At 48.6% G+C, this 21521-nt stretch overlaps 2 protein-coding genes and 1 pseudogene across 31 annotated transcripts in view; 2 read left to right on the top strand and 1 right to left on the bottom strand.

Annotated features, from left to right (window-relative positions):
• Positions 1–41: 41 nt before the first annotated feature.
• Positions 42–4892, top strand: NIFK (nucleolar protein interacting with the FHA domain of MKI67). The gene is given in 7 exon segments (XM_032114998.1): positions 42–406; positions 478–603; positions 1335–1443; positions 2128–2339; positions 3024–3104; positions 4307–4451; positions 4454–4892. Coding segments are annotated over 7 exon segments (870 nt in total). The 5' UTR covers positions 42–262; the 3' UTR covers positions 4507–4892.
• Positions 4893–15667: 10775 nt separating this feature from the next.
• CLASP1 (cytoplasmic linker associated protein 1) overlaps positions 15668–21521 on the top strand; it is a 176419-nt gene continuing 170565 nt past the window's right edge. For 18 of the 30 annotated variants that reach the window (XM_032113660.1, XM_032113627.1, XM_032113642.1 and 15 more), the window contains exon 1: positions 15668–15804. The gene's annotated coding sequence lies outside the window, so the exon portion shown is untranslated. The remainder of the gene's footprint in view (positions 15805–21521) is intronic. The other 12 variants (XM_032113658.1, XM_032113651.1, XM_032113649.1 and 9 more) reach the window with 1 other exon arrangement.
• LOC116446248 lies at positions 20830–21372 on the bottom strand (annotated as a pseudogene).

Raw genomic sequence — 21521 nt, 5'->3', positions numbered from 1 at the left:
AGCAGCCAGGAATGGGCGAAGGGGCGGCTCCGGAGGGTGCCCAGAGAGGGCTGATGGCCCCGGGGGGGCAGCTGGTCGCCCCCAGGGCGGGAGTTTGTCGCCCCGGCGGCGTCTGTGTTTCAGGCCGCCCTCCCGTGCGAGGAGGCTGGGCCTCGTGGGGCTGCGCGAGGGCCCCTCCGCCCCGTTGCTGGGAGACGGCGTCTGGCCGCGCGGCGCCGGCGCGAGGGCAGTGACGCACTTCCGGCGGCCGCGCGGAGGCAGCATGGCGGCAGAGGCGGCCATGGCGGCGGAGGCGCCTGCGTCCGCCACGGCCGTGAGGGCGGCGCCGCTCCTGGCGCTGGAGCCGCGGCTGCAGCGCCAGTTCCAGCAGAAGGTGCAGCGGACCCGCACCAAGCGAGCGACCAAGGTGAGCGGGGCGGCGCGGCGGCGGTGCGGTGAGTCCCGGCCCGGGCTGACGCGGTCGCTCTGTGCCTGCAGGAGGAGCTGACGCCGGGCGTGGTGTTCGTGGGGCATCTCCCGCGGGGCCTCTGCGAGCCGCAACTCCGCGAGTACTTCGGGCAGTTCGGGACGGTGACGCGGCTGCGGCTTTCCAGGAGTAAGAAGGTGAGGAGCGGCCCCGCTGCTGCCCCGGGGCTGCGGCCCGTGCAGTGCCGCAATGCGGCGGAGCGCTCGCAGCCGGCTGCCTGAGGCTGGGCCGGGCAGTCTCCGTGACCTCTGGGGCTCCCTCCTTGCCCAGCATGGGCCCTGGGAACGCGCAGAGGCCACAGCGCCCCGAGGCCCTCGGGAGCCCCACGTGGGACGCGGCGGGGCCGTGCCCGGTCGGACCGGCAGGGCCGGGGGCTGTCTCCGACTTGGAAGCGGCTGGGCCGCGGCTCTTGTGGTCCTTTCTTCCGAAAAGAAATTCACTCCAGTGAATTTACAGTGCCTGAGTGCACCAGTTCAACGTACAACGTGAAGTGAGTGCCTCTGTTCTAACTTACTTGTTGTTTTGTATTCGATAAATCTAATTTCTTCTCACTTCTGGGTTTGCTGTCACATTATAAGACTGCTGTATAAGCATGGAACAGCCAAACAGCAGCCAAGCAGGGCAGCTTTGTTTTTTTAACAAGTGTAGATACTGGTGAGCAGTTTGTTTTGTGTGCAAATACGTATTTTACAAATAATGTCATACCAGTTTAGGACTAAATCTGATGCTTTTCGCAATTTCAGTGAGCTTTCTGAAACTACTTGTGGTTAGCTGAGAATGGGCTATGACTTTGGAAGAATAAAATAATTTTAATAGAGCTCTTCAGGTAGCAAAGCGTTGTTTCAGGTTTTTGTCTCGTCACTCACAGACTGGAGCCAGCAAAGGCTATGCATTTATGGAGTTTGAGTCTGATGATGTGGCCAAGATTGTTGCAGACACAATGAACAACTACCTGTTTTCTGAGAGACTGCTGAAGTGTAAGTATAAGCTGAATTTTAAGTCCTCAAGCATGCAAAGGAAACTTGTAGTTATTTCAGTTATCTTTTTCAACTGTGCATAGAATCTTAGGGTTTTTTAATGAAGTTTTGTCCCAAAAATCTCTTCTGCGGGGCTGAGCTTTTCATCACGTGTAAAGAGCATGCTCAGCAGCCTTTTGGTCACTACTGCTGTCTTTTTTTCAGGGCTGATACTGCTCTTAGTGTGATTGTGTAGCATGAAATCTCAGGGTATGGTTGGGTTTGGTGTAGAGGCAAACACAGAGTTCCTTTCATGTGGAAACTCCTTGGCATTTGTACCTGCTGCAGCTGTTGTCTGTGAGGTTTCACATGAGGGGCTTTTTTGATTAAAAGATTGATTAAATCACTGAGTTTCTCTGACATGGTGACAATAAAACTTGCTTTGTAAGGGGTTCTGAATTACGTGTTGTTGTAAAACAATTTTCTCTGCTCTTTCTGGGTGAAACTCTTAAAGTGTTTCATCCATCCATCCATCCATCCATCCATCCATCCATCCATCCCTCTTACTGGCTGAGGATGCAGTGCCCAGTTCAGTGTTCCTAAATCGCTGCACCAGCACGGTGTTGTAGCCATGAATGGTGTTGTGTGAGCGCCCTTGGCGGGAAGGGGAGCTCTGCTGTAATCCCATGTCTGTCTTTGGTACAGGTCAGTTCATACCTCCCGAAAAGGTCCATGAAAACCTCTTCAAGGACTGTGACAAGATCTTTCGGAAGCCTTCTCACCCGGCTGTCCGGCGCTACAACAGGATCCGCTCCCTCGTGGAGAAAGCCAGGATGACCAAGCGCCTGCTGCGGAAGGAGAGGCTTCTACGGAAGAAGCTGGCTGAAAAGGGCCTCGAGTATGACTTTCCAGGATTTGTAAGTTTGGTGTTGTTTTGATGAGTGTGTTAAGCAAGGTGTGTTTCTAGGGTTGTGCTGAATACATGGAAATCATGTGTTTTGTGTGGAACTGGCAAAAGTACTGGAGCCCCAGGGAGGCTCATGTGTGTTAGGAACTGTATAGAAGCTCCAGGAATTCAGTGGGGTGCTGTGGCTGGGCTGCACTCCATGTGCCTGTAGAGAAGTAAATAAGTAACAACAGAGGAGAGATATTCCTTTTCTTCTGTTGGTACAAGCAGTTGGATATTCTGTGGTTTAATACTGGAGTGCAGATCACCAAAGAACAGAGGGGCTTTGCCCAATCCCTGTGGGAGGCTTTGGCAGGGTAGGGGGTCTGAAAGCAGGTCCCAAGACCAGAACTTCCATCCACAGCCCCTGCATGTTCCTCCTCTGCAGAGTGCTTGGGTCATGTACTTGAGTTGTAAGCAATTAATGCTGTTTAATGTGGAGTGTTTTTAAAATGCACAGTAGCACCTTTTCTTGTGTTGCTTTGAGTGTTTTTGTTCGAACCAGACCACCTCTGTGTCAGTCAGTTTATTACTTTAAACCTATTTGCTGTAGCAAAGACTTCGTAGCTATGAAACAAAGGAACCTGTGAGCTGTTAAGTGTTCCCATCTTCACACAAGCATGTAGTGATCCACCTGATCTGTCTTGCTTCCTAGGCTGCACAGGCACTTTCCAAAAAGAGAAAAAAAGTTAAAACAGCCAAGAAAGCAAAACTGAATGTTTCTTTGAGCAGCCAGGTAAGACGGACCAGTCCTGGTGGTGTCCAGTACCACCATTCACACTGGGGCGGATGTTTAAAGTCTTCAGCTGGCACCTTCATACTGATTCCAACACACAAAAACCTTGACATTGTTTGCTTGAGAGATGTTTGTGCTAGAAGTAGCTCCTTTGAGATGTATTAACACTCTTGAAGGGGGAGGGTGATTGAATCCTCGTGCTTCTTTCTCCCATGGGAGCATTCAGCAGCAAAGGCTTCTGCTCAGCACATTGTAACCAGTGCCAGTCCCTCGGTGTGTCAGCCTCTACTCCCTTGAGGCTGGGGGAATGCAGGGTTCTGGGGACAGGCACCTGTACACCCCCTGCACCTGTGCTTTGAACTGACATGATGTGATCTCCTTGACGGAATCCTTCTGTTGGACCATGTTACAGTGCCAGCCTGTTTTGATCAAAAGGAAGTTGAACTGTTAATATAGTCTAGTGCTGTCTGTCTCCATTTCCATACTCTACTGTCCCTCCTACCCCATGCTCTCCATGCATGGTATTTGGTGTTTTGGAAACAAATGCCAGGGAAAAGTAGCAGTAGAATGAAAGGGAAGTTCAGATCATCAGGACTGAGATTTGGGATACTGACTGTCTAAAAACGCTGTAAGGCTTTAACCTTTCTGTTCTGTTTCATCACTGTTGTGAGTTTGGGGGTGCGGGGGTGTTTGTTTGGGGATTTTTATTATTACTGGATTTACTTGTGATAATTGGGGCATGGCTGGTTGTGAGGAAGACAGGATAACTAATACATTCTGTCATCTGAGTTCTGAGGACTTACTGAGGTAATGAAGCTGGGATGTTTCAGCTCTGCTGTGAACTTGAATGTGGCATTTCTGTATGCCAGGCTCAAGTATACTTTCCCCCCGTCCCTTGCCCTGATTCTCTTCCACTTGACTTTCTTGATGCTTTGAGTCAGGAAATAGAAAGTTTAGAAAGCAAATGTGCATTACAACACGTTAGAAAATGTGAATTAATTTCCATTTGCCGTTCACATACACTTCTTTGAAGGTGACACTTCTGTCCACAGAAATAATGTCTACAAAAGTAGCTAGTTATAAAACTAAAACAATTTCCTGAAGGAGAGCTGGGCTGAGCTGTCTTGTGGTAATACAGGGCCAGTGACAACTTTCTCTGGCAGATGGCTTTGCAGTGAACCCTGTTTTTCTGATCTCTTCAGGATCCTACTCCAGTCTGTACTCCAGCAGTGCTCGAGCGCCGGAAAGCTGCTCAGGTGGATGATGACACGGAGGATGATGAAGTAACTCTCAGGCTTCCCTCTGCCGGTGTTAAGAATGCTGTGCAGAGACCAAAGAAGCAGCCAAGGCAAAGACCAAGCCTGAAGAAACAGAAACAGACTTAAAATTTTTGCGGCTGTAGCCATGTTTTTCTCAACTTAAAAACTATTGAGGTGGAGCTTCTACAGGGTCTGCTGCCCTGGTTTGGTTCATCCTGCCTAGACTGGTTCAGTTTTTCTTAGGCAAGGACTCTGTTCACAAATCCTCTCTCTCTGGTTTAGCCATGAAGGGACCTATGGTCTTCTCTGACTACGAAGATTTTCTTGACTTTGTGCTCACAAGTGCCCATGCTGTGACACAGCTACAGTCGTGCCAAAACCTTCAGTTAATTTTGTAACTCGTGTCTAGTGCTCATTTTTTGAAAAGAAAATGTGAGGCTGTCCATTCAGAACTTGCTAATGCAAGCAACTGTATCTTAAATTTATAATTAATGACAAGTTATTAAAAAATTTACCATTTTCCAACTTTCTTGGCTCTTGGTAATGGTTGTTCTGTTTAACTGAATGTCTGTGTTTTGTGTGAGTTCTCATATATTCACAGCAATTGAGGCTCTCGAGAAGATGCAGCAATAATCAGAGCAGTCTGGGTTCTTCTGCTGGCAGTTCTGTTGTCCTTTGTCACTGCATTTTAGTTTCACTGCCTGCATGAAACAAGGGTATCTTCTGCTCCAGGGGGTGATAAGCACATTGAAATATTGTAATAACCAGGAGTGCAAAGGCAGGTTTTTGTCAGTAGTAGTATGAGTTCAGAGAACTGAGTGTAGCTTTTTGTGATGCATTAAGATTCATTCTTGTTCCAACTGGCTTGTCATTGCAGATGGCAGATACCCAGTCCTGTTTGAACAGGCAGTTTGACTGTGCAGTTAGAATTTGGATTTTAATACAAGTCTGAGATCTGTAGAAATCCCAGTTTGGGTTCTGTGCACATACTTAGCCTTCATCTTTTGTTGTCTGAGATTAAACACTCTAATGCTGTTGGCTGCTGGTCAGGCTTGGCAGAAGATTTCAGAGGAAAGCCCAGGTGACAATAACCAGCTAGGTAGGTGGCTGGCACTAACTCCTTGGCTATTTTAAGACTTGAAGTCCTGGCAGAGAAAAATTAATCTAAACCATTGTCCTTGCTGATTCTGATCTGTCTGGCCTGATCACTGGAATAATCGTGGGGTCATAATGACATTGTCTTGGTGACTCATTAGATCATTCTCCTTTGTTGAGGAAGCCACTTGGATGAGTGCATCTCTATGCCAAATGCTTGTCACCTTGGGCAGGCCAGGGAAATCTCTTCACCAACCTTGCCTTTTAATGGAAGTGTTGCTGTGTACATCTGCAGGCTTCCTTCCCTGTGCGTTGTTTCATGAGAAGCAGGCAGTGCTTGCACCCCAAACCAGTGGGAAATACATGCTCAGCCAAGGTTTGAGATATGCATGATCACAATGGTTGGCAGAAATTGCTTATCTGTTTGTATCTGATGTGTAGCTCTGGAAAAACTTCTACCTTGATGTCATACAGCAGAGAGCAGCAGAAAAGAAGCAAAATGCATCTGCCCAGAACAGACAGTTTTCTTTTGGAGTCCGTGTTCCTGACTTTGTGTTGGGCACATAAAGATGGCTGTTGGGTCAGGATGAACCAGAAATGTGGCTGCATTTCTCCTGGTGGGAGCTGCCTCTCCTGACACACGACTCAGCTGTGTGGACATGCCGCAGCACAAGGGTTGCTGGGCTTGTAAGGAAACCCGTCCTCTCCAGGCAGAGTGGAGCGAACGGCTGCACTGGTGTGACTCACGAGTCTCTAACACAGCTTGAGAACACACGAGAAACCTGATACTGATCTTAACCAAAAATGCCCATTTCTGTGCCACAAGTGCTCCTTCCTAGGCTGCCAAATTAAAGCTGCTCTTAAGGAAACTTAGTTTATCTAGAGTAACTTCTCTGGTGCAGTTCCACATTCCCCGAAGCCTGAGCATCTCCGTTCCTGTGCTTTCCATTGCAATGCCTTGGCCTGCATTTTGAGCCTGTAGTTGCTTTCTTCCCACTCTGCTTCTGTTGCTGTGCTCCTCTCTGTGCCCAGTGTTCTGCCCCTGCCTGTGTCCACTCACTGCTTTCTTCCATGTTTGACTCAGTGGCTTCTCATGCTGCTTGCAGTGCCAGGGCTGTCCTGTCTGGCTGCATGAGCTCCTGCGTGTCCTGCATGAGGGACTTCGGCTTCTGCAGGTCTCTTGGAAAGGTTTGTGCCTTTAAGCTGAAACCCTGGCTGCTGCTGGCTTTCCAGAGTCACATAGCAGTGCGAGCCTTGATGGGAAGACGTTCAAGAAAACTGTGCTTAACAATAAGGTTGCTTCCTGCTGTAATTTTTCTTTCCTTTCCTTTTGTTTGTTCATCTTCCTTCAATTGAGATCAGCTTAGATGGCAATTCTGAAAAGCAAGGAAGCAAAAGTCTGTGTTGTTGGAGGAAAGCACAGCAATACCTAGGCTACAGCAAGGAACTCTCGGCAGAAGGGCAGCTTTTCTTGGTGATAGTTTCTGTTTTTAGGCTGCCTGTGTTATTAATATACTGCTGTCCAGGGAGATGTACGTAAGCAGAAATTCAGACACCTGATACTTGCCAAACATAGTTTCCATAGCAAGTGGACAGATGTGCTGTGTCATGAGTTATGCCTCAGTCCCTGCACTGATTTTTCTCATCTCTCCAGTCATTTGTTTGTACATCTTGGACAAACACAAACCTCCTGGCCACTGATTTTAGGGCAGGCTCTGAGTTGTTTTTACTGGGATGCTAGGAGTGTTGAGGCGGTGGTTTCAAGGCATGACTTGCAAGTGCTCTGCCTTTCAGTTATGAATGACTTTGTGGAGCTGTTTTGCTGAACACTCATGTATGTGCTACTGCTTTCAAGCTTGAGAAACTTAGGTGCTAGCCAAGCCTGTTAATTTGCACTCATTTATTACAATTTCTCTGTTTTGCAGGAGGGAGCAGGGTTTAAGAGTGTTCACCATTTCCTGGCACATGAAGTACTGGAAGTAAAAGAAGAATGGGGGCGTAGGGAGGGTGGGGGAGAAAAGCAGCATTGGCTGCAAGATAGAGGGGAAAAAGGAATGATGAAACCGATGCTCACCTCTCAAGAAAAAGATACTGGTGAATGTGGCAGGGTTAGACTGCTCAAAATTAAATATGCAGTTTTATGTTTTCCTACTTGTTTTGCCTTTTAGATGTGCTGTGGGATGCCCAGGCTGCACAGAGCATGAGGAGTGTGCTGCCATCACAGTCCAAGTGCTGCTGCTTGCTCATGAGCCAAGTGAAGGAGGAGAGCAGGCTGGGCAAGTGACACTTGCTCTTGCCAGTACCAAGCCCGTTTGTTTGCATATCTGGCTTTGGAAATGGCTGCAGCCCTGGGGGACAAGTTTAAAACCTGTCTGCAAATGGCTCATGGTGCAAGGCAGGACTTGGGCATGGCTCTGAGGGGTGACATGCTCTCCTCTCCAAGTAATGCACCAGCAAGGCAGAGGGGAGCTCCAGCAAATTCCCCCTCTTGCAGCTTTCCCTTCAGAGTGCTGGCGTGTTTGGCTTTCACTTTGCTGTGCGATGCAGCTGGCTGGGGTGGGCTGTGCTTTGCGAGGTGCTGAGCACATCCCTGCCCTGGGCAGGGTGCTGCAGGTGAAAGCTGGGCAAGCAGATAACAGGAGTACAGTGAATGTGATCTCCATTATGTGTTTTCCAGGAATATCCACAAATCCTCTTGGACCAGACTCCTTCATTGTCCAAGGTGTTCAAACACATCCTCTTTTCCTAAAAACATCTAAACTCCAAATTCTTGAAATGTCTAACTCTGGGCACCAATAATGTGCACTTCTTAACCAGAGATATGCTGGGGACCACCCCAGGGTGCTGCTGGAACAGTGGGGAGGCCATTCTGTGTGTCAGGCTGCTGATGGCACTGCTAATGCAGGCACATCCCTTCCTGCCCAAGGGCAGCAGCTGTCAGAGCATGCTGAGGAAATGGTTAACTGTATGAGTGAGAATTCCTAGAGTGAAACACTTTATTCCGTGCAGGGTGCAGCAAGGCCTCTCATCACTTCTGCCACCCAGCATTAATTAAGCATATGGCAGGAACAGAGAGATCTTGGCTGTCCTGGGAGGCCTGGAGTAGTTGCACAGCTGTGTGTTTGCGGGCAGTAACCATGTGGCTCTCCTGTGCTGGGAAAGGAAAAGCTACAAAGAAGCTCCTACACAAGTTTTGGCTCCAATCAGGGAAGAAGGTGCTGGTTTATAATTGTCTTCACACATGTTGTTGAAGAGAGGCAGAACTGTGAGGGCTTTGACACAGCGAGGTAAGTGTCTGCAGTGAGCCACAGGCACTGGGGTCGCTTCCTTTCCCTGTCTGCCCGTTTGATCCATCATGTGGAGTCTGGGGCTTGGCCTGGATTTGAAACTTGTTGTTTTAAAGAACAGGAAGGAAAGAAACTACTAAATCCCATTTTTATGATAGTGACTTTGGAAAGCCCTGTTCTTTTCTGTGTGTTTTTCCAGTGCTGAGTGAGAGGAGCCTTGGTGAGCAGGTGCAGACCTGGAAACTGGGCTGCTTGCTCTGCAGTGAGGCATTGCTGCCAGTTTCCCACAAGGGCTTGCACAAACTCCCAGTTTGCTTGTGTACTGGTTTTTTTAAAACAAGCAGGGAAGTGGAGTTACTGCTGTCAGGGTGGCTTCACGAGGCTGAGAGCATTGCAGCATTTTGAGGGTGAAGGCAGGACTTGCCTCTCTGCTGTGCTTGCTCAGTTACTGTTTCTCACACAAGGCAGCTGTGCAGTGGGGAGTGAGCAGGGTCTGTGCCAGCTGTGCAGCAGCAGCAGCAGCAAAGCTGCTTTATCACCTGCAGTATTTTTATTTCTGTTGATGTGAGAGCTGGAAGGGCTTTGGTGTGGTTTTCAGGTGCTGAGCTGCATTTTCAGGTCTGCCTGTTAGAAGAGGGCTGTGTTCATCTGCCCAGAAGTGATGGCAGAGGAAATGCAAGACAAATCTATAAAGTTTTCCTTCAGCTGTCCCACACAAAGACTGATGTTTGTAGTTTATTAACTGGACAATGCTTAAGGTGTGTTCTGTTGAACTATATCCTTAAAAACAAATTCCAGGTTTGGAGCTGCTGGAGCTTTGTGACTGGTCTGGCAGGAGCTATGCAAGTGCAAGGGACTAATTTCAGAGGCAGTATGGATTCCTTCAAGGCAAACCTGTCTGTTGGTGTAATGTCAGTGCAGCCACATCAGATGAATCACAGCCTAAGTTTTTATCCTGAGAACTCCTACCTCAGCTTTTCTCCCCCATCAGCTCATAATTTTACAAGATGAAATCCTGCCGTGTTAATATGTAGTACAGAATGAACCAGTTGGTTGTTAAGACTCATTTGGAGTTGGTGATTTGGACAGTTGGGTTTGGGTGGGCTGTTTGCTGTGTTGCCATTAAATGTCAGCCCCCTCATTGCACTCTGTAAGAGCTTCCTTTAATTTCAGTAGAAATCTGCATTTGGGGTGAAGGGTGACCTAATCTTTAAAAGGATCTTAATCCATTTAGCCTCTCTTGCAAAGCTCAGCGTTTTTTCCTTGTCGGGAGCAGACTGCATTCCTAACCTTGATGTGTCACTTTCCAGTTGGCTTAATATTTGGGAGAGGATAAAAAGGAAATGTTTTCAAAGATTGAAAGAACCTGTGCTGGTAAGGTATGCACACGTGTGATGTGCAAGTATAAAAAAAAAAAGGAGATATGAACATAATTGTGTTTGGATGGTGGAAAAAAGATAAAATAGTATCACGGATGACTATAGAGAACAAGCACAGGAAGAGGTAAATCCATTTGAAACAGTATAAATGGGAAACTAGGAAGGAAGCGGAAATGGGGATGAACTGTTGCTTAATGTGAATTTAAGTGCAAGACAAAAATAGGACTCTTGTAAGTTTGACGTGTAAATGTCTCTTTCCAGAGGCCTGACAGCAGCCAGGAAAAATACAGTCTCTGATGCAAATGTAAGACCTGGTGCCCATGCCTTGGTAAGACCAGAGGTGATCTTCCAAGGCTAAATTTAGCACAGCTCAGAAAGCATGGAAAACTGTTGTCAGTAGCCTGTATTCGGTTTTGGGGGGTTTCAGCTTAGGCTCTGGTCACAAAGCAAAGAATGCCAAAATTAACACTAATTGGTACCTTCCCTGATATTTGGTCAGGGAGAATGAACCATTGCCTGCCTCCCTGGAGGCAGTCACTCCGTGTCAGGGGAAGAAGCCTGTGGGGATGTTGCGTGGCTCAGAGGACCTTCCTGCCAACGGGAAAGCTCGAATCCAACCCAATTCACACTGACTGAGGACTACCTGCTTTGTACAGGATGTTTCTCCTTGGGTGGCCAAATGTCTGCAAGGAGTGAACACACGCAGACGTGCCCATGTGCACACGATGAGCCTTGAAGCCATTTGCTCATTTCCCTTTAATCAAAACCTTCTGCTCTTGTGTTTTCTTTTCTGTTTGGTGACTGAAGCGAAGCTTCATGTGCCTTCACGTGGGAGTTAAGTGGGTCAGTGGGATGCTTTGTTCGTGGCAGCTCTCACGTGGAAAAAGTCCGATGCAAAACGCTGAGGCTTGGCAGGAAAGTGCCAATTAAAGATAGCGGTGCGGGAGCACATTGTGTGAGCTGAAAGTGCTCAAATCTGGGGCTGTGACAACTGTCATGTGCAAAGGAAAGAAAGAGGAATTATTAAATTTCACGTTGATCTGAAGTACTTGTGCTTTCCCTGTTTCAAGTGTTTGTTCTCACACAGTATGGACGAGGAGTTTGTTCCCTGTTTCCCAGGTAAGTGAGGGGTAGAAGAGGTGAGTCACATAGGGGGGCCTGTGCCAGAGTGGGATCAGCAGCACTCAGAAGTTGGGTACTTGGACTTCACCTCATGTTGGCCTATGGTATTTGTGCCAGCAGCAGTCCAGCCTTCTCCTCAGCATGGCACAAGGCTGTGCAGGTGATGTGGCAGGAGATGTGCCAGGAGATGGCAAAGGGAGAGATGCACTGCTTCATTGAGTCAAGTGAAGCTGTTCTCGCCCTTAGCCATGCAAGTATTCAAGCTGGGACAGCACATAAAGGAACTGTGGCTTTCTGAGTCTGCATAGCAGAGTACTCAACTCTAGGGGAGCAACCCAGGGACAGACAAGCTTTGACACTGCTGTCCTCTCTTGTTATGGGCAGCTGCCATCATCATACTGTCATTCATAAATAAAAACATTTCTCCTTGAAGCACCAGGCTCTCAGATTCCTGAGCAGATGTTGTGCAAAAGGGCTCTGAAGGAAAGGGGAAGAGCAGGTCATTCAGGTATAGTCAGTGTTTCTGCTGAAATAGAGCCAGTCCATCCATCTGCTTCTCACTAGTTTTATTGATGTGTTTTTATTTGAAAGGGCAGTGTTGGTAATTGAAAGCTAGACTATCCCTACATTTCGTTATTTTAAAAAGCTTCCCGACTTTGCTTTGCCCTTACTTAGATGTCCATAGTTAAAGTTCATCTCTTTTTTCACCTTGCAGATGGGCTGTGCATTGTTGTGCACGTGTATAAGCACACAGCTCCTTGTGTCCAAGCAGAGCTTTCTCAACAAGCAGGGAACAGTGTGCTTTGCAGGTGGACTGATAGAGAGATACGTGCAGCTTCACTGGGAACAGTATCCTCTCAGGAGACTTTTCCGCTGCACTGGTCTCTTTGTTTTGGAGACAGGTAAGTAAATGGAGATCTTTCAGAAATCAGAGCATAGTAAAAAGTTCCTTTTTTTAGGTATGTTATGGATAAGGGTACTGCCAAATGCCTGCTGTTGAGCCACTGGTAGTGAAGGCCTGGTCAAGCAGTCTCTTATGATGGTAGCAGCTCCTCCAGTGGTTACTTCAATTTCCTTCATTTAGAGAGTCCTCCCTGCACTCCAGGATGAATCCCCAAGGACTGCTTAGCAATAGCACAGTTGTTACCTGACAATAACTTTGGAGAAGCTGAGTTATCCCTGCAGGCTGGATTCCATCCAGAAGCTTAGATCTGGTTGCCCTTGGGGTATCCTGCTGTGCCTTCACGGTGGGTCTCCATTGGGAGCTGTCGCAGGCGATGGATGTGCAGGTCTGTCACAGGTGTGCCAGAGCTAATGCGGAGTGATGGCCCTGGGAAAGCTGAGAGGCTGCGCCGAGGAATCGAGAGCAGGATTAAAGAATCCTGAGATTAATGTCAAGAAACCTAAAGGGCAAGAATCAGAGCAATGCTTTCACCTCCTACTTTTAAAATATTGGAAGAAAACCTGCAGGTTACAATGTATTTTGTACTTATTTTCCTGATGAAAACGAGGCTTATGTGACCAGTCTATCTGTCCGCTTCTGTTCAACTGCCAGGCTAACTCCCTCCTTTTTCCTTCTCGGTGTTTAGGGGGGAGGAAACAATCTCAAGTTTCATGAGCAATGGAAGAGAGAAGTAATCATTGCCAGCCTCAGGGGAAGGCAGGAGGGAGCTCGGGCGTGGTGTGATCCCTTGTGATGGAAGGCTGCCCTTCCATCTGCACGCGGATACAGCCCTGGACTAACCCGCCCGTGTCCCCCTGGAGGGGAGTGGCACAGGACACACAAAGGAAGGTAGGGCTGCTGAGAGAGCAGGGCGGATTAGAGGGACAAAGAACAGAGAGACCTGTGAGAAGCCAGGCATCATTAGTGCTGCTGCTCATGGAGCAATTTGGTTGTCTTAAATATAGGCATAAACTGTTCTAAAAGTCTCTGGAGGGAGCAAGGAAACAGTCATGTAATAACAGGCAAAAAAATCCAAACATTAGAGCTGATGAGGTGACAAATTTGTTTCTGTGTAGAGACTTTACCTGCTTTAAATAAAAATGTGAAGAAAACACATAAAGACCATGTCCACAATCTGTCAGTTGCACAATGATGAAACTTCTAAGTTTTGTGCAGTTGTTGTCTCCTGAAGTCTTGTAACCAAAGGGAGAATAAAAGCCACATTTTCTGTGCAAGTTTTATCTAGGAGGGGAAAAAAATACTTTAACCTATGCCAGCTGCATTTCTCAGCATTCCTTTACAAAGCTTTAGGCTGCCAAACAGTGACTGTAGAATCACCAGAAGTAAGAATCTGTGAAAAAAGGGCAAACATGCAATTATATCAGAAGGCAGTTTGGGGAGATTTCCAAAGCAAATGCCTCTTTATTGTAATACTGAAGAGAATAAAGTCACAGCTAAAGTGCGATACACAATAAATAATAAATATGTGATGCAAAGTTATTGATTTCTTACTGAACTAAACTAAATATTGCTTATCATAATTCACCTAACTTAGAACTATTCAGGTTTTATCTCATTTTCTTGTTCAAAATGAAATGTGAAGGTATTTGGGAACAGAGAGGGAACTGTCTAGACTCTGAGAGAACTTTGCCTGTAGTTCTAGCAGATCCAGATGAAGTAGAATGATTGGTCCTTTATTAATGTTCCCATGATCTCTGTCCTCAGAGATCATGTTGCCCTCCAGTTGGGAGAGTGCAAAACAGGAGAAGGGCAAACCACTGGAGGAGTCCTGTTTGCAGAACTGCCCAACCAGGGAGGGAAAACACTCGGCACATGGGTTGTGTTTCCTCTGGGAGCAGATAGAGAGTGAAATGGGGACTGGGTAGCCACAATAGTTGAAGCAGAGCTGTTGTGTCTCTACTGTGGGTAGTAGTGCTTAGCCAGTTAGGGCTCTCAGGAGATTAGCTACTGCCTGGGGGTAAGAACCATGGTAATTTCTAAAGCTGGTTTGTAATCACCTGCTTTCAGTTTACTGAGAGCTGGCATCCTTTTAAGCACTAATATCCCCAGCTTTCTCTTGACATCTGTGCAGCCTGTTCCAGACTTTACACTCAGCCTGTGCCGATGGCTTTACCCAAAGCAGCAGTTAGGTATTGCTGTGGAACCTGATGGAAAAAAAGAACAAACTGGCAAATCTAGGATTATTTGGAGGGGGCTTGCCAAGAGTCATTGCTGTGCCAGAGGCGCGAGCCAAGGAGAAGGGCATTATTATTTCACGAAGTTATTAATGAAAGTCAATCACTTGTTCCACATACAGCTCTCCCATGTTTTGATGGCTCAGACTCTGTGCTCGTTGGGAGCTGCAGTGTTACGGAGGTCAGCTGCCTTCTGCAGCACAGAGGACGAGGACAGTGGTAGTTTGAGGGGATACGGAGATTCATTCCCCAACCAACAGGAGAAAAGCAGTCATGAGCCCAGGCAACAAGATGGTCAAATACATCTTGGTAAAGAGCTTCTGCACAGGGCATTTGTTTCCCAATCTCACCTCAGTTTTATAGTGGAAGCGCTGGAAATCTTTCCATGAAGGAGAAATAATTAGTTACTTTTAAATGCAGCTTTTTAACTAAGGCTGTACAAAACAGAGAGACATGGAGCACGTCCAGTGGAGGGCAACAAAGATGATTAAGAGACTGGAGCATCTCTGATATGAGAAAAAGCTGAGAGAATTGGGGCTGTTCAGCCTTGAGAAGAGACGACAGAGTGGACCTCATCCGTGTGTGTAAGTATCTAAAGGGGGATGCCAAGAGGATGGATCTAGGCTCTGCTCAGTGGTGCCCAGCAACAGAAGAAGCAACGGGCAGAAACTGATGAAGAACTTCTTTACTGTGCAGTGACCGCGCACTGGAACAGCTTGTCCAGAGACAGGGTGGAGTTCCCCCCACTCCAGAGCTGTGTGGGCACAATGCTGTGCCATGTGCTCTCGGATGGCCCTGCTGGAGCAGGGAGGTTGGACCAGGTGACCCGCTGTGGTCCCTTCCAGCCTGACGCACTCTGTGGCTCTGTGGAACAGTTTCCCTCCCCGGGGGCTCCCTAAAGGAGGGCAGTGCGCGGCCACGGCCTCACGGCAGCACCGACCCCTCGCGCTCTCCGCGCGCAGTGCGGGGAATTCCTCTCAAAGCGTTTCGGCCTGGCCGAAGCAGCAGCCGGGGGCGCCGCAGTGCCTGGAGGCCGGTCAGCGGGGACGGGGCCCTGGCATTCCCGGGAACACGCGTGGCATTCCCAGGAACGCGCGTGTCCGCGCTCCCCGGCCCGGCTCCCGGCGGGCGGAGTCGCCATGGCGACGGGGCGCGCGGTAACGGTCCCCGCGCATGCGCACGGCGCGCGCTGACCTCACCGCGGTACCAGCGGCCGCAGGGCGGCGCCGCGCCGGCGCGCGGGGCGGGGCGGGGCGGGGCGGGCGCGGGCGGCGCGTGCGCTCTGGGTCCCCCATTCTTCCCGTGGTCAGCGGGGCGCGCGCGCGGCCATGGAGCGGAGCGGGCGCCGCCGCCGCCGGCACTGAGGGAAGGAGACGCGAGAGGGAGAAGGGAGCGCATCCGCCCGGCCCCCGCCCCGCAGGTACCGCCCGCGCCCGCACCGCGCGGGGGCCGCGGGGAGAAGCGCGGCCGGGGGGGCTTTGTGTGCGGTACCGCCGCCGCCGCCGGGTGACCGCGGGGAGCGCGGTTCGGGGCGGGGCCGACCCGCCCGCGGCACCGGCCGGGAGGAGCGCGGTGCCGGCTCTTCCAGCGGCGCGGTTCGGGAAGGGCAGGGGAGGGCGGTCCGGCGGGACCCGGGGTGCGGGGGCTGCCGGGGCCTGGCCCGGGGCCGCCCCTCGGCCCCCCCGCCCTGGGGCCGCCGAGCACCGGCCGTGCGGGAGCGGCGGTGCCGGGGCCGTGTCAGAGCGGGGGGTCCCGGTGAGGGTTCCCGCTGGAACGAACAGCTCCGTGAAGGGAGGGAGGTGCGGCCGTGCTGCGCTCAGCGAGCAGCGCGGGGCTTTGCTAACGCTTGAGGCTGCTGTGCTCCCGCAAGCATCGTGTGGTTTGGGTGGGTTCAGCCCTTGCGCTTGGCCCCTTTGTGCACGTGCCGAGCTCTGCTTCGTTTATATCTGGCTGCATTTTTAATGGAAGTTGGGTCGGAACTATGAGTTTGTCCGGAGAGGTGGGTTGGTCATTAGACAAATCGTGCAGAAATGCTTCAGAGGTACTGGATCTGAGTACATAAAATGTAGTTGTGTGTGTTACAGGCCTGTGTGGGCTCTGCTTAAGATATTTTTAATGCTATATGTCTAAAGATACTGGTGAGGAAGGGAAAGGCTGCCTCCTTCCCCAACACCCTGCACAGCCGCTTGACAAGGTTGTGGGAAACTGAGGTAGGATAACAGGCTCAGGGTTGTCTGGGAAGCCTGTGGTGGAGTAGCACAAAGGCTCCCCAGGTGTGTGGGTTGTTTTGACCAATAGATCTCTCTGCCCCATGTGGACTTATTTCATAAGTCAGTGTTTAGTAAAGGAGACTAGGGTTAAGTAAAGTAGCATGTGCCAAGTCAGTGTTAATAGAGCAGGGATGTGGTTTCCAGCCCAGCACTTGTGCCAGCATCAGAGACAAATAAGTCTTAGTCCAGTCTGCTGCTGAGCAGTGCAGCCCATTTCTCTGCATCTTTTGGGCAGTTGCATCTCTGTTCTGTACTCCTCTTGATGCTGCCTGGGCACTGTTGAAGACAAATCAAAGTATTGTTGCTTGATACCTGGCGACACAGATCCACCATTTAGAGCTTAGGTTAGTTCTTGGAAAGGTTTTGGAAGTGCAGGTATTTGCTTCCATGTGGGATTCTGAATTGGATTTAAGAGGTTTGCAGCTGGAGAGGGGATACATTTGAGAACTTGAAATCGGAGTGAGCTTTCTCTTGAGAAAAGGGCTACACCCAAGTGCAGGATGGAACTGCAGTACTGTCATATTCAGGGTCTTCCTTGTCGTGGCAAAACAGCTTGATGTGTGGAATAAGCCTTTGTGCTGCAGTCCTGGGCTTGGCAAAGTCGAGCCTTTGCTTATTTTCTCTGTTGAACTCTGTCAGTGGGACTGAAGCCTGGAAGTTACGAGAGGGACAGAGGAATGACATGTCACCATGGGCAATTCTCTGTGTATTTCATAGTCTCCCTTGCTTAAATTTGTTTTTAAATTGTTGCCAACATAAATAGATTTTTTTCATACTGATGCCTGCAACATTCCTATGAAGTCCTTAGAATTTGTCAAGCAGCTTCAGAAGTTTCTGTTTCAAGAAGAAAAATGCCATGGAGTTATACACTTCAGCCTTGCTGCACTTAGCTGATAACAAGCGGTATTAAAATTGATAGAGCAGCAAGTTTTGGAAGTGGAAATGTTTCTCTGGTTCACATGATGTTCCCCGGAAGTACAGCTGGAGAGAGTGCCTGTGATTGAATGAGTTGGTCCTCCATGCATCTTTGAAGTTCTATAGGAATCTTAAATCTATGCTGCAACTTAGGTATTAAGAAAACCATATATTTAAACAGCAAAAGTCAAACTGAAATGATTTATCTGTTTCTCCCATGTTAATCCTTCTCTATCCATCAGGCAATTTGGTCAGAGCTGTTGGATGTTAGAGGATGAGAGTTGACAGCAAGTCTGGCCACTTCTGTAGTGATTTACAACATCACAGAGGAGGATGAGGGCGAGATGTCCTCTACAGAGGAGCCCTCAACTACCTTTGTGTCAGGGGCAGGTCAGAAGAAGTTTCAAGAGGCTGGACACAAAATGCTCAGATGGATAAAGTAGTGACCATCCCTGCATGTACCTTACCATTTCAACATCCGTGTGGGTTTTTGTGAGAGGAAAGCTTGTGGACTGCCATTACAGGTCCCTTCTGGCCTCAGATGACTTTGGCTCAGGCTCATGTGTCACCCTGAGCATCTCATTATCTCAGGCCTTGCCTAGACTAGGGCTGGAAATCTTGCTGGCGTGCCTGGATGGGGCTTACTGCTGTTCATGCCTCCTTGGCTGGCAGTTGTAATTGAAGCTTCTCCTGGATTCTGACAGCGCCTGCTCACCTTGGAGCAGTGATTGCTAGTGCAGTGGAGAAAATGCTGGCAAGTATGGAAAGGTCTGTCACCCGAGTGAATAAAATAGACTGTCCTTGTCTATTAATTTCTTCAGACTGTGACTTAAGTAAATTCTAATCAGTCTGACTTGAGGGGTTTGCTTCTTTCCTTGATGGAGGTTGATGTGACAGTGATGTGCAGCTTTACCTTTACCTTGCTGTTTGATGGTGTCCACTTCATGTTGGACTTTGCTCAGTTGCTCCATTTCCATCCCTCTATACAGTGTTGAAGTTTGCATTATGTGTTTCTTTAGAGCTCATTCAGTGGTTTGGATCTTGTCCATTGGACCAACCTGTTACAGGTTCTCAAAGCTGTGTGAAAGCCTGACGTGAGCTGGTTATGAGCTTTGCACAGTGGGATACTGAGGAGCTGAGCACATGCGTGTTCCTTGGCATTCTGCACTGCACTGGTGTCTGGCTCTGTCATACATGGGAGAGTTCACTTTCTCCTCTATTTGGCAGCATTAGCACTCTTACACCTGAAAAAAACCACACGACAAAACCTAAATGAACCGGGTGGAGTTGTAACTGCTCAAGTTATAGAAGGGCAACAAATGGGTTTTGTCCAAGAGGCTGCAGGTGCTCCCCAAGAGATTTGATCTCAATTCATGGTTAGTGTTTGAGTTCATCTCACTTCCTGTTCTGGCCTTTAATCAAATCTCTGCATGTTTGGCTCTGCAAGGAGGGAGATGTCTATTCTGCATCCAGAAACAAGCATGCCAAGTAGGAGCCACAAAATTAATAATTAGACAAGCGTCATCATCTTTAGTTTATTGTGAGTGGGAAGATTTAAAAATCTCTAATTTGTTTCCACTGACAACAAGATAACAGACTAAACAGCCTGACCAGGCCAGTCCCTGATGCAGCGTTTCAGTATTTCAGGATTAATCTGTGGCCCTTTCTTTACATTTTGCTTGTAGATGCTTTAGATTCCAAGATCTTTCAGAAAGCCAGATTTAACCAACAGTAATTTGCTGAGGCAGAGATCTGATCAAAATAAAGTCAAATTTTTGACAGGTGTTTCAAAGTGCTGCTGAGCAGAAGGAAGGAATTGCAGGTGTGTCTCTGCCTGTTACATGCAGGTGGTTTTGTAGGGCAGAAGTTCTCTTAATTCTTACTAAGGTTCAGCCCAATTCATGGTAGTGTCAAATAAAACCTCTTCTGCTCCTCCCTGTCCTGTGCTTCCTCCACCCACTGTTTTATGTACCTTGAAGTGTCGTGGTGGCTTTCTGCATTCCCCTGCAGCCTGTGTTGAGGGTTTTCTTTGGCCATCCACTTTGATGCAGTTGCAAGTGCCAGGCTGAGTAGAATCTGCTTAAGCCTTAATGTGAAGGGTAACCCTCCTTCCCCTCTCTGGAGCTGAACTGATTATAGGTGCTGGCTTCTACTCCCCTGTCAGCAGCTGAAATCCTGCTGCTGCTGAGTTCTCTCCTTGGCCAAGAATTTCCATGGCAGCCCTGGAGAACAGGGGTAGGCAAAGACCCCTGTTTTGCCATGCAGAAAACTTGTGCTTAGAGTCACAGAAGAGACATGGGCGTTAGCTGGGGAGCCTGAAGAGAGACCAAGAAAATAACCTTTTTCTAAAACTGTTGACGAGCAAACTGCTGCTGTTGCATTCCATTGCTTGCACCCAAGGTTTGATCTTGTGTATTATTTTTGCGTTCCAACCTGTCATTTTACTATTAGCACTTGTCTCTCAAGTACCTCCTTCCAGGGTAGTTCTGGCTTGGACTTCTACACAAAAACTTACTACTGTGTCACTAGCCAGTTAATTATCAGTAAGAATAGCAAGGTCCTGGAGGACTGGAGTAAGAAATTTATGTCAAACACACTGCTCTCTTTAAAATTCAGTTATTCAGATCTTATACCAACGTGTGATGGTGTCAGTTTTTTCTTTTCCCAAGGTGTTCTCTCACCCTCAGTTACCACTGCCACTGGAGACTTGTTTTGCAGTGACTCTGGGGAAGGCACTGAATTCCTACCTTATACCTGCCTGTAAAATAGGAAGGTGGTATCATACTACTTTTTTCTTCAAGTGATGTACACAAAGGAGATGCTTTCCATCTTCAGGACTGCCTGAATTAGTAATCTTAGCCCAAGGGACTTCATCAGTCACAATGCAGAGAGAGATTATACGATTCAGATGTTCTGTGAAGCCACTTGTCCTGCCAGCAAACTGCAAGTGATGATGGGTCACTGCTCTTATTCTCAGTGGTGCTCTACTTCAAACCTTGCTAAGCATTTTACCCACAAAAGTCTATTCTTTTTCTTTTCTTCCCTTGTTGTTTTCCAGATGATCCAGTATTGCTGCTGGATTGTGGAGGAGAGGGTTAGGATGTGACTGAAAGATTTTGGCCTCACTCCTAGTTGCTGTAGAAAGGGGGCTGATGCCACTTCCATTCTTCTGGATGCCACCACAGCCCCTTGGGGGGAACTTTGCACACCAAGCTGGAAGGTTGTAGTGGTTTGGTCCAAAATACTCATTACTGTTTAATGACTCTTTAGGCATGTAAGAGTTGAAGAATGCGTGTGTCATGGATCTTAGGCAGCTGCTTTGTCAGCTTGTATGCTGTTCAGCTCCACCATGGGGCTCTTCTGGGGTGACGTGGGGGTGTTCGCTCCTCGTCCTTCAAAGCCCCTGGAGATGTCTTCAAAAGTCCTGCCCTGGGTCTCTGGCTCTTTGAAGAATGTGAAGACAAAGAAGATGACCCGGAAAACAAGGAAGATGAAGAAGACATAGGAGCCACATAGTTCCTCTGCATAGGGGAAGAGCATTCCCACCAAGAAATTGGAGGTCCAGTTGGAACAACTGGCCACTGCCATGGCTGCAGGTCGTGGGCCCTGGCAGAAGAGTTCTGCCACAATGAACCAGGGGATAGGGCCAGGGCCAATCTCAAAAAGAGCCACAAAGCCAAAAGTGGCAGCAATGCTGATGTATCTGATCCAGTCCACGATGTCCTTTAGAGCTAAAGCTACAGTCATAACAGCAGCACGCGCAGCCATGCCAGCCAAACCAGCTAAATGGAGGGTCCAGCACCCTGCACGCTCCACCAGGAACAGTGACACCACAATATAGAGCCAGTGCTGTATGGTTTGTGTGCCAGGGTCCCACAGTGTCAGAGCTGCAGTCTGCAGGCTCTGAGATAAAGTTAGATCTCTAGAATGAGGGACAGGGAGGACATTTTTA

The sequence above is a fragment of the Corvus moneduloides genome, chromosome 7, assembly GCF_009650955.1.
Source record: "Corvus moneduloides isolate bCorMon1 chromosome 7, bCorMon1.pri, whole genome shotgun sequence".
Taxonomy (NCBI): Eukaryota; Metazoa; Chordata; class Aves; order Passeriformes; family Corvidae; genus Corvus; species Corvus moneduloides.
The sequence above is the reverse complement of the archived record's forward strand: the minus strand, read 5'-3'. Positions and strand labels throughout refer to the sequence as shown.